Source organism: Octodon degus, unplaced genomic scaffold (genome assembly GCF_000260255.1).
Source record: "Octodon degus isolate 3935 unplaced genomic scaffold, OctDeg1.0 scaffold00137, whole genome shotgun sequence".
NCBI lineage: Eukaryota > Metazoa > Chordata > Mammalia > Rodentia > Octodontidae > Octodon > Octodon degus.
Window position 1 is genome coordinate 7,220,982 of NW_004524713.1, and position 12,867 is coordinate 7,233,848.

At 39.1% G+C, this 12,867-nt stretch overlaps 1 protein-coding gene across 4 annotated transcripts in view; it reads left to right on the top strand.

Moving 5' to 3' along the window:
* Mrrf (mitochondrial ribosome recycling factor) overlaps positions 1-12,867 on the top strand; it is a 65,222-nt gene that overhangs the window by 39,399 nt on the left and 12,956 nt on the right. For 3 of the 4 annotated variants that reach the window (XM_004641495.2, XM_023701559.1, XM_023701560.1), the window contains one exon: positions 6,931-7,090. The exons of the other annotated variant lie outside the window; for it this stretch is intronic. In XM_004641495.2, the coding sequence (XP_004641552.1) occupies positions 6,931-7,090 (160 nt within the window). The remainder of the gene's footprint in view (positions 1-6,930; positions 7,091-12,867) is intronic. 4 annotated transcript variants of the gene reach the window in all.

The window sequence follows — 12,867 nt, forward strand, 5'->3', positions numbered from 1 at the left end:
TATTTCCACCTTAAGTTCCTAGAGTTCCAGGAAAAGGTGCTCAGATTCCTTTCTTGCACTTAATTATTTTCCTATAATTCTACATTATCTTTATAGTGCTTATCATAACTATAACTTAGTGGTTAGTTGTACATGCATTTCTTTAATGACTGCATACCTTGCAAGACTGTAAACTAGTCCGTGTTGTGTTTTATATCCTGTCACTACCTATAAAAGTGCTCAGTAAATATGTGTTAAAGAAAGCTAAAAGTTGAATGAATGAATCAATCAATACCAGAAAAATCTTCATGTCTGTATGCTGAACATTTGATTTTAAAATGTGTATGAGTTATTCAGATCTCAAAAAGTTATTTAGCTGAAGCGCAGGCTTTTGTCTTATCATTTCTCTGTTGATAAGAACTTTCATTATAGACTCATCATTTGAAGATGCCTTAGGGGTTGCCAACACCTAAACAGAAGCAACAACAAAAGAGCTTACATTTTGTGAATGCGTATTCTCCACCAGGCTTGGTGCTGGCTACTTTCCATGTATCATTTTGTCTGAGTCTTGCTATTATTACTCTGAAGCAGAGGTGCTGTTTTTGTTTTTAATTTGTTTCCAGATAGAGAAAACCAAAGCTTACAGAGTTGAAATAACTTACTTGAGGTGTATAAGGGGCAGGCCTATAAGTGGGTGTGTAGCTGTGCTTTGTAGCCTGGGATAGAGCACCACCCTTCCCCAAGGACACTTCCCCTCATCAACTGGAGCATAGTCTCTTTTTTACCTGTTTTATAAATGGGGTCTCTGCTTTGGTCTTCTTTGAAGTCAGGGTTCTGTGGAAAGAACTTTTAAACTCCAGAGTGGCAAAGCAAATTTGACCCTTTCTGGCCTCATATTGTCCCACTATTATCTCACCCACCGTATTTCCTCCAAAAAAATGCCCTTTCTTGTCTTCTGCAGTTAGCAAGTTACTAGTATGTCCAGGCATTTCCAGATCTCAAGGTGAGCTGTGCTTTCTGCATGCTTCTCCCATAGAAGTACCATTACGCTGACCTAGCACCAGTCACAACCTTTCTAAACAGTGGTTTACAAATTTGGTTTGCATCACTTGACTGAGTCTGGAAAAGTTGGACCTGGCTGGTCCCCTCTCTGGAGCACCTTAGCTTGGCCTAGGATGTGGCATGTAGCACAAGTAACTCAACCAGTGCTGGACAAGCTAAGTCAAAGCACCAAGTTAGAGTAGGTCCTCAGAACCAGCACACTCAGTTCAGAAACCTGTAGCACAATCGCAAGTGTGCCCACATAGAACTCCATGGGTGGGCAAGTGTCTGTGATCAGATTTATTATTAATCACTGGTTTGGAAAGGAATTAAAATATTTTCATAATATAATATGTTTCTTTTTAAAAACAGATGTGCCCTTAACTGTATCAGGAGGAAGTAATTAAGTGATTAAAAATTCATAAGCACCATCATTTATTCAGAGCTACTATATCTGCTGTCTTGATTGGTACTTTATGTTGGATGTGCTTCTCCCAGTCACCCTGTACGGTGTCTTTTAAATCTTCATTTTAGAGTTAAGGAAATGCAGGTTTGGAAAAATTAAATATCGTGTCCAAGAATAATTGCCTTCTGAATGATAGATAGGGAAATAAACCAATCTGGCTGACTTTAAAACCAGTGTCTTCGCAACACCTGAAGCACCTGATCTAGCATGTTAGGCACCTTCAGACTCATCCCTCAGTCAGCACTTTGCCCTTCTTCCTCCCAGCCTTTCCTGTGCCTAGGATCCACTGGGTCTCCCCCTCCTTTCCTCCTCCTCACTGTTAACTCACCTTTTTTCTTCTCATTGAGTTAAGAGAATGTAGCTGTGTATCTATCCTATTTTGTATATACAGATACAAAATGGTCCTTCCTTTGTATCCCTTTTTTTATTTAGTTTTGTTAGAGATGGGTATTCCCTTGCCATTTAAATATTGTAGGTGCATGAACTCAGCAAAATAATCCAATATAGTCTAGTAGTCCATAATAATAGTGGGTTATCCATAGGACTGGCAATGTCAGAAGTTGTTGACTTGAGCCTTTCACAGCTCAGCATATTAATATGGCTTTACTTTTTATACCTTGTTTTTTATACTTTTCTGCTGGATTGTTAAGACCAAGATAAAGCAAGAACTATATAACAAGAAATGTATCTTTTGTATCTGATAAGGTCAGTCAAGTCCCCTCAGGATTTATCCTGTTATCCTGTACTGCAGTTTGCAGATCCTTTGTCAGTGTCAGCCATGTGGATGAGTCACAGCCATTGCTTGACCAATTTGCTGTTTGTGAGAGCCTGAGAGAATGTTTTCTCTCCGAGTGACTCTCCTTAGGCACACTCTATGTCATCAGTCACATGCTCTGTGGCCCCATAATCTCCTTGATCAGAAAATTTGGGACACAACTGAGTTACATCATGTTACAGTATAGGTTCACCTATGTCCTGAGTCTTCACTGACCTTGAAAGGCTAGGACCAAAATATTGGCTGTCCTTGCAGCCCTTCTTTTTCTCTAATTTTTGGTCTGCAAACTTAGGTTGTTAACCCTCCAGAAGAGAAGCTTATTATTATCCTACAACATACGCAATTGGGTTTAATCTCACTATCTGTCTGAATATCAAACATCGTAGGTATAACATGGAACAGGTATTTTCCATCTAGTATTGATATGTTAAACTTTAAGTCTCTACAGAATATGGAGAAAAAAATTTAAAAAATAAATACTTTAAAAATATGAATAAACAATTACATATTTTTACAAAGAATTTTAGAAATCTAACCATATACAGCATTGTAGCAGGACAGTTCTGTGACTTTTTTTTCCTTTTTCCTGTCTCTTTTTTTCATTTATTATCCTATTTAAAAAAAAAAAAAATTTACTTGAGAAGAGACAGTATAGCAGTAATTGGTATGTCATGACAAGCAGTACGTATTTAGAAGACCAGAATGACAGGCATTCCAAGTGTGACCCTTCTATTACATATTGCTTTCTTCAGTGCAGTTGCTTAGTGCACAGGTATCAGCATACATACTCAGTCAGGGTGAGAATCCTACCAATTAACTGCTAGTTTCGAAAACCTGCTGATGTTTCTCAGGATCATTGCCTTACCTGTCTTGTGCATATAAATGTATGGCTTTGCCTCTGTCATTTTTCCCAGCTTTTCTCCTTGCCCTCTCCTCGTTGTCTAGTCCTCAAGTTCTCACTTTCCTTTTAATTGTGTTATACCTTTCTATTTGTATTTCATCTTTTAAGTTCTTATACTAGGAAGACTATATGATATTTACACATGTGAGTGTGGCTTATTTCACTTATGACTATATCTTCAAGTGGCATCCACTTAAATATAAATGCTTCAAGTTTATCATTCTTTATAGCTGAGTAATACCCTATTGTATAAAAATACCATATGTTTTTCATCCATTCTTTAGATGACAGGCATCTTGGTTGTTTCCAGGATTTGGCTATCACAAAAATTGTGCTGCTATAAACATAGGTACACATATATTACTATGATATGACATTTTCAGTTCCTCCAGGAAAATTCCCAGTAGGGGGCTAGCTGGCTTGAATGGGATTTTTCAGTCCTAGTTTTTTAAGGAGTCTCCACACTGATTTCCATAATGGTTGCACGAGTCTACATTCCCACCAGCAGTGGGTTCCTTTTTCCCCACAGCCTCTCCAACATTTGTTGTTGGTTGATTTCTTTATGATAGCCATTCTTTGTGGGGTGAGATGGTATCTCAGTGTTGTTTTAATTTGCATTTCATGGATGGCTAGTGATGTGGAACATTTTTTCATATATTTATTTGCTTCTTTAATTTCGTCCTCTGAGAAGTGTGTTCATCTTGGATGCTCATTTCTGAATTGAGTATTTAAATTTTGGGGCCCTAATGTTTCTTAGTTCTTTATAAATTCTAGAGAGCAGACCTTTGAGTGCTTATTAGTCAATATTTTTTCTCAATTTGTGGGTTGTCTTTTCACTTTGTTGGTAATTTCTTTTGACGTGCAAAACTTCTCAAGAGGAGGTCCCAGTTGTTAATTCTTTCAGGTATTACCCATTATTTTTTGTTCATGAACTCTTTGCCTATCCCTATATCTTCAAGAGTTCCTCCTACTTTCTCTTCCAGGAGATTTAGTGTTTCTGTTTTAATGTTTAGATCTTTAATCCACTTTGACTTTAGCTTAGTGCATGGTGATAGACCTAGGCCAAGTTTTAGTTTTTGGCATGTAGAGAGCCAGTTTCTCCAGCACCATTTGTTAAAGAGGCTATCTTTCTTCCAGTAAGTGTGTTTGGCCCCTTTGTCGAAGATCAGGTGACTGAGTGTGATCATAGAGGCATCTTCTAATCTATTCCATTGATGATCCGCCTGTTTACAGCCTCCCAAGAGCTGAGATTACAGGCGCGCACCACCATGCCCAGTCTTAATTGTTGTCTCAGTGCATCCTGGGGGTGGGACTGGCAAGGCAGGCCCCAGGGATTGAACCCCTGACCCCTTTGCCTGCTTGCAGGTGCTTTAGTCTGCTGAGCTATTTGGCCGGCTCACAGTCTTCATCTTTTTATAGTTTTTATTTAGAAACTGATTTTGTATTTGCATCCCAAAATGGAAATATTTTTGAGATATCAATGATTGTACACTGTTACATTTAGAAACTGATATTAATAACATAGTAATGTCACATTTGCCTTAATAAATACAAATACATTTTATTAAGGCCAAATTACACATGATTATTTTGGTTTTTAAATAAAGCCTTTTAACATTTTTTGAATTATAATTTATACTTTAAAAATGTATGTTTTTCTTCCACTTAAAATATTAATATAACAAGGTAGTGTAAAGTAGATTAGATAAATTTTATTAGGTTTTTTCCTAAACAGTGGGATATCTTATTTCAGATTATATATGAAATATAAGATTGAAATAGATTGAAATACTTCATTGAGGTCTTTTTTTAGAGAAGTTTGAGAGATTTTTTACAGTCTTAGATTCATTTATTTTCTACCTCCTAGTATTTCAGCAGGATTAAGTTTTTGAATCAGTGGATCAAGTTTTAATTTTCCTGTTCCTTCCTTATACTGACATATGCTTTGGCAGAACAAAAAAGAGACCTAAACATGTCAGCATGATTTTTATTCAATGAATTAAAAGCCATAAGAGTAACAAGATCTGCTCCAAATCCCTGAAGTCCTGACATGGTGGTTTTGTCCTTTCTGGTCCCAGGATTCATATTACTGAGTTTGAGCAGTTTTCTGCCTGGAAGCATAAGTACATGATTTATTTGGAATAGATTATAAGGTTAAGCAGCATACAGGAAGAATTGGACTTGAATTCCAGTTCTGTCACTCAAGTCCAGGGTAAGTCACTCATCTATGAGTCTTAATTTTCTCATTAGAAGAGGGAGTACTAGTACCTAATTTGAAGCATTGTTATGAAAATCCACGAGCTAGTATACTTAATTATTATTATTATTATTTTTTATTTTTTTATTTTTTTTTTTTTTTTGGCAGAACCAGGGATTGAACTCAGATCCTTGCATTTGCCAGTCAAGCGCTTATCCTACTGAGCCATCTCCCCAGCCCCCTCGAGCTAGTATACTTAAAAGTACTCACCTGACATAGATGGATTTAATAACGGTAGTCAAGATCATTTTTGTTTTGAGAATACTTCCAAGGAGCAGAATCCAGGATTTATTTATATCATAGCTGTCTACTTTGTCTTAAACTTTTTCTCAAAATTCTTAAATATTTTTTCTCATCAGAGGAAACACCAGATAGATGTTACTGAGTGTTTAGAAGCTACTCATCACTATTCCACACTGAACATGTGCCCAGAACTTGGGATTGTCTTTATTTGGCAAGAAAAATGTTGACGTGAGTCAGGAAGCATGTGCCAGTGATGACCACTTCAGGGCAGAGGAATTTTGTTATACTAATATCATTGGCTTTTGAGACAGGCCAACCTGGGTCTGACTATGAGTAAGATATCCACCTTCTTTGGGCCTCATTTTCTTGTTCTATACAGTGGAGTTCATGATCTTTTATGACCCTCCATAATATGACTACCCAAGTTTTTCTCTTATCATTCCTTTCTGTATTCCAGCCAGTTCCCTTAATGAATCATGGTCTCTGCAGCTTCATTTCTTTGTATATGCCCAGTCCTCCTCCTGGAAATCCTCCCTTTCTTTACCTGATTTGGATTTAACTCCTCAGATCCTCGTGAGGTAGTGATCGTAGCGAAGATGTGGTGGGCTATTCTGCAGTAAAAGGCAACCCCCAGATCTCTGTGGCTTTTCCAGAGAAGTTTATTTCTGGCTCATGCAACATACTAGATACTGTTCACGATAGCCATACTGGGACCTGAGCTGATGGATTATGAAGACTATAGAGGGCTGCTACTTACTTGTTTTAGACAATTTGCAAATTTAAAGATAATATTTTTGTAGCATCATCAGTCAACTTACATTGCTTTCTTTAGTGGGCAAGAGGTAGAGTTACAACTGACATGCCAAGGCTAGTACTCAACAATTCATGTCCATCATCTTATGTAGTCTTTATAGCACCCCTTGTGTCCCTTTTAGGCAAAAGGGAACTCTAAAGAAAAGAGGTCCTGAATGCATCACATAAGGTCCTGAATGCATGATAACAATTTGGTCCCACATCTGCCTACAGTCCTGGCTCGTGCTGCAAAGCAATACTCTTACCAGCTCTCCTCATCTAGCTCTCCTGGAATGGTATCAGACTCTGAGGATGTCTATGGCCGTGAAGGTGTCAGAAACATGAAGATCCTCAGTTGACAAAGTAGAGTTACAGATTGCTGAGCTAGACGACAGAGTAGGTTTAAGTTGTTAGATAAAGGTTAATGTATAGAATGATTTTAGTTTTCTTTTCTTTTTCTTTCTGTCTTTTATTAGAGTAACCAGGGAGCACAGGGAGATGCTGGTGAAACTGGCCAAACAGAACACCAACAAGGCCAAAGACTCTTTACGGAGAGTTCGTACTGATGCAATGAATAAGCTGAAGAAGTCAAAGGATAAGACTTCAGAGGATACCATTCGACTCATAGAGAAACAGGTATTATTGCCAACAAATGTAGCACTTATGTATCTGACCTAGAGGATCCTTTGTTCATATCTGAAGTATAAATAGTTAAACGGAATTTAAACTAATTTTTTCATCCACATAATCAATATTGACCAACTTTGTACTGTGGGTCTAGCCATGTGCTGTACCCTGGAGGAATCTGTAAAAGAGGATAGGGTGTTATTGTATATTCTGTGATATGCCAGATTTTACATTTTGTATTATTTCGTTTATCCCCGCCATTCCTTTGGTAGGATGCTTGCCTAGCTTGCACAAGGCCTTTGGTGTGATTCTCAGCACTACCAGAACAAAACTGTGAGAGAGAGGTAGGGAGGACAATGACGTTCAAAGAAGTTTAGTAACTTGCCCAAGTCACACTGCTGGTAAGTGGTAGAAACAGGATCCAGTCATGGGCAGTCTGATCTCAGAACTCGTTTGCTTATGCTCTGCTCTGTGGTTTTGTGTTGCTAAGAAGTATGTTTACCTTTTCAGTGATCTGAGTAGTGGAACTTGAACAAATCTTAAAGGAGCCCATGGAGTAAAATAGTAAGAGACAAGAGGAAACATTTAGAACAGTATGCACAAAGGTACATGTGGTATGAAAAGAAAGTTGTTCACTTAATTAGTAGGGATCAAACGTAGGAGACTAAGTAATGAGTAGAGAAGGGAGGCTGGCCAGTCTGTGGAAGGTCTTACATTCCAGGTTGAGGCATTTGAACTTTCACATATCTGAAGGTTCCCATATTGGCTGTGCGTATGTGTCTTAGTCACTTTCCTCATTTCTCGGAAAATATCTGACACCTGCAGTTTAAGGGAGGAGAGGTTTATTTTGGCTTAAGTTTCAGTCATAGTTGGCATGCTCCAACACAGGACAGACAGTGTGGCAGAGGGAAATGGCAGAGACCCACCTCTTCCAACCAGACTCACTTTTCTAATAGATGTAAACTCATCAGTGGGCGAATCCACCAGTGAGTATAGCACCCCCTGATCCAGTCACCTTCCAGAATTCCTGCCTGTGGTTGTATGAGGCTTGGGGGGACTTTAGATTAAAAACCTTAACACTGTGCATCTGTATGTTACCCCGAAGTAGTTGCATAAATAACTACTCCAAAACTGGATGATTTCTAGTATCAGACTTTATTTCTTAGTTTCTTTTCTGTGGACCACTGGGGTATAACTGTTCTAGGCTGTGTTCTCAGTGAGCTTGGCTCCAGAACTTGGATTGGCTTCAAGTCTGCTTTATATCTCTTTCAGTTTTCCAGCCATGTTTCCTGGGGCATTTTTCTTGGCAGTTAAGTCCAACCGCTCAAGATGGACTTTTTTTTTTTTTCTTGAGATTAGGAGAGTTTTTATTGGAAATAAGAATAGCTCATGGATTTCCAGGAAGGATCCTGAGAAGGTAGCCACAAAGCCCCTTGAGCCAGAGCTACTTAGAGATAAACAGCACAGGAATTGCTCATTTGTTTAGTGGCCACTTGTCACAGTCAAATCTGTGGATTTAAAATGACCAATGGGGGGCCGGCCGGCCTGATAGTTTAGGGGACTAAAGCACCTGCTTAGGCAGAGCACAGGGACTGGGGTTTAATCCCTCCCTGCTTGCCGTGCTGGTCCCAGGAGGCCCCGGGGCGCACTGAGACAGTGATTGAGACTGGGCATGGTGTTGCACGCCTGTAATCCCAACACTTGGAAGGCTGAAAACAGGAGTTACTACAAGTCCGATCTACATAATGAGACCCTGTAGACCCTGCAGACCCTGTCCTAGATGCAGAAAAAATTAAAGAAAAAAAAAAGACCAGTGGGAACTAAAGATCTCTAACCTAGCTCCCCAGCCTGTGGTCAAACACATTTTAAGTATTTGTTCTTGTCACATTTGAAAGCAAGTTGCATGGGTTAAACCTAATCTTAGTGCAGACAAATACTGTATATTCATGGAATTCTGAGAGATGAGGTAAATCGTTGTCAAATAATAATCTGCCATAGTTTTTTTTTTTTTTGTTTTTGTTTTTCAATGCATTTAGCAGGGTCTACAGGGTCTCACTCCACAGATGGGACTTAGAGTGATCCTCCTGTTTTCAGCCTACCAAATGCTGGGATTATGGCTACCACACCTAACCTCATTCACAGTCTCAGTGTCCCTGGGGTTGGGGCTGGCACAACATACCTGGGATTGAACCCCAGTCCCTGTGTCTGTCTAAGCAGGTGCTTTAATCCACTAAGCTATCTGGCCAGCCCTGCCATAGTATCTTGCTTACTTGAGGAGCTTATAAAAATACAGGTACCTGAAGTCCCACTCCCAGAGATTAATCAATGAGTATGTGATAGGGGCCAGGAATTTTTTAAATGCTTCCCAGGAGATTGTCATACAGTAATTATTTTTTCTTCTCTCTTTTTTTTTTTTCTTTTTATTTTTAGGCAGTGTCTCGCCATGTAGTTCAGGCTAGCCTGGACTCACTACATAGCCCAGGTTAGCTTTGAATTCACAGAAATCATCATCCTACCTCAGCCTCTTGAGCACGCATCCTAACAGTAATTTTATTGGAAAAAAAAAATATTTTTTTTCAGGTAGTGAGGCAATCATATGAGATTATCTGAAATTGTTTCAGATACTGAGTTTATGAAAATGACTATGGTGGCATTATAGAAAACATTGTAGGGAAGTCTGGCCAGATAGCTCAGGGGACTAAAAGGCCTGCCTAGGCAGAGTGCAGTGGCTGGGGTTGTGCCATGCTGGCCCTGCTCCTGGGGTACACTGAGACAGTGATTGAGACTGGGCATGGTGGCATGCCCCTTTAATCCCAGCACTTGGGAGGCTGAAAACAAGAGAACCACTATGAGTACCAATCTATGCAGTGAGACCCTGTAGAACCTGTACTAGATACATAAAATTTAAAAAAAAAAAATTGCAGGGGTGGCGAGATAGCTCAGTGGACTAAGCGCCTGCTTAGGTAAGCACAGGGACGGTTCGATCCCCAGAACCACATGCCACGCTGGCCCTGCCCCTGGGTGCACTGTGGCACACACCTGTAATAACGAGCTCTAAGGAGGCTGAAAACAGGATCACTTCGACTTGGAGCGTTTAGTGAGACCCTGTACCAAATACATAAAAGAATAGAAATAGATTGCAGGGAGCAAGAGTAGAGGCAAGGTGACCAGGGAAGCTGCTGCAGAACTCCAGCCAGTAATTGATGACATCCTGAGCTGTGCCGGGTGAGGAGAGAGATAAGGAAGTACATTTACCAGCATTTAGGAGAGAGGATTAGGGGTGGGTAGTTAGCGTAAAGGGTTTGGCCAGCATTTAGGAGAGAGGATTAGGGGTGGGTAGTTAGCGTAAAGGGTTTGGTAGGCTCCAAAGGCCCCTGCACACCGTAGAAACATCATGTTAGGGAGTTAGACTGGAACATGGGCAGGATGGGCAGTCAGTAGGGAAGAGATCAGAGCAAGGCGGACGGGTTTGAAGCAAGACATAAGGTGACCAACTGGCTCTTCTACCTGGTAGAAGGCCAGCCACAACAGTCACCCGGGGAGAATGTTACCTGAATTCCTGGGCCTTGCTCTTGTATTTTTGATTCTGTATGTCTTCCTAGGAATGTATACTTTTAAAGAGCTTCACATGTAATTCTGCAAATACACATTTGGAAAAGAAAAAGACTGTTCTGTGGTGATGTGTACTTGTCTTGGGAAACCTGCTTGTCTTCTTGGCTTTTTGTTTGTTTCTTCCCTCTGTAAAAAGAGATTGGCAATTTCTACCTTGAAGGGTTTCTCTTGGGATGCTTGAAAGGCCAGGCGTGGTGGTATGGATATGTAAACCCAGCACTTGGGAGGCAGAGGCATGAGTTTTTCTCAAAGAATAGCCTAGACTACAGAGTCAGACCTTGTGTCAAGAAAAAAGAAAGACTCTTAATGAATAGAATGATTTTTTCTAATGGTGTTTGTAAGTAGGATCACAAGTCTGCATCTTGTACAGCAATTAACCACTGAGAAGAATGTATGCAGTGTATTATTTGTTGAAACTGTACTTTCGATTTGATTTGAAACTGTCTCATTGCTATATGTTTATCAATAAAACTTTGAAAAGAAAAAAAAAAAAAAAAAAAAAAAAAAAAAAAAAAGGAAAAAAAAAAAAAAAAAAAAAGCACCCTTGGAATACCTGACCTGTAAACCCTCAAAGCTCACTACTTGCTGTCTTTCTGCCCTTCTGTTTGCTAGCATCAGCTCAAGGAGGCATTTCATAGTTTAGGCTGGCTTTTTTTGTTTGTTTGTTTTGTTTTGTTTCTTTTTATTCTTGCTAGATCTTGCCTTGTTTATTGTTTTGCGCTTCTCGCTAAATTACTAAAATGACCAGACTGGGCTCCAATTTGTGAACTTCCTGCCTCAGCCTCCCAGAGTACTAAGATTACAGGCATGCACCATCACACCTGCCAGGCTGGCCTTTTCTGACCATATGTCCGACCTCAGAATAGATGCGGCCCTGGCCTGCGCCCCAGCTGGGCTAGCGACTTGTCCATTTCCTAAGGGATTCTGCCTGTGCAGTGCTTGCTGTTTCCATTACTTCCTGGTGGTAAGCCTGTGAACTTAGTAGGTACTCTTTACTCAGGACATCTGCCTCAGGGACCAGATCTGCTGTGTGCCTTGAAAAAAGAAGAACAAAGAAGAACGGTCAAGTAATCTGTTTGACAGAGACCCTGCTGGAATCCTTCATTTATTAGCACTGGCCTTTCATTTCCTCTTCAGATTAGATTTTTTTTTTTTTTACCTTTTCTGTTCATTATTTTTCAAAGTAAGAATAGCTTTATTTTTCTGTTACTAAACTAGTACATGTTTATTATAAAAAAGAATGAAGAAACTCATTGAAATCTCATCATGTAGAGGTGACTGTCAAAGCAGTCCTTCAGGCACCCTTGAAGCATATTTATCACACTGTGTGCTGTATTTATCTTCCCAGGGTGAGCATTCTATTACGATATTGTCACTTAAACGTTAGTTCCTCCCTTGCAGTTAATACTTTTGTTTACCGTTATATGGTGAAAAATTTGGGTAGAAAACAAGCCTGTTTTTCTTCATTTTGTTCTTTTCCATTAGAAGGCATCAACCTAGAGTTTATGGTACGGATTTTTTTGTTTTTTATATAAAGAAGCAGCTGGTTATTGCTTCATCAACAACTATAAAAAATTTTATTTTTATCCTGATTATCAAAATAATAAGTAATGTCTCCTTATTATAGAAAATGTAAAATACAGAAAACTTTAAAAATGGGGAAGAAATTCATCCCATAAGTTCACATCGTAGAGCAGCTGCTCTTCGTGCTTTGGAATATATTTTTTTCCAACAGTACATAGTTTTAAACTATGATTGAATACATAGGGTACATATACAATTTTGCTTCCAGCTTTTCATTTTCTATTTGGCATTTTTATATCTTGGAAAACATTTTCTGAATGATTATTTCTAAAGCCTGCTAAATAGTTGATCTTATGGTTCATTTTTAGAAGCCCTCTTTTTACACATTTATTTTGTTTTAATCTTTATTATAAATAAACTCACAGTGTATTACAAGCCTTATATTCCCTTAGAATAGGACATTCTAAGAGTAGAATTCCTGAACAGAACAAATGTATTGTTTATTATTTATTTATTGTGGTTCTGGGGATTGAACTCAGGACCTTGTGCTTGCCAGGTAGGCAGTTATACCACTGACTTGTATTTCTGGCCCCACTACAAATGCATACTTTTAAGTTTCTTAGTACTTTTTTTTTTTTTTTTTTTTTTTT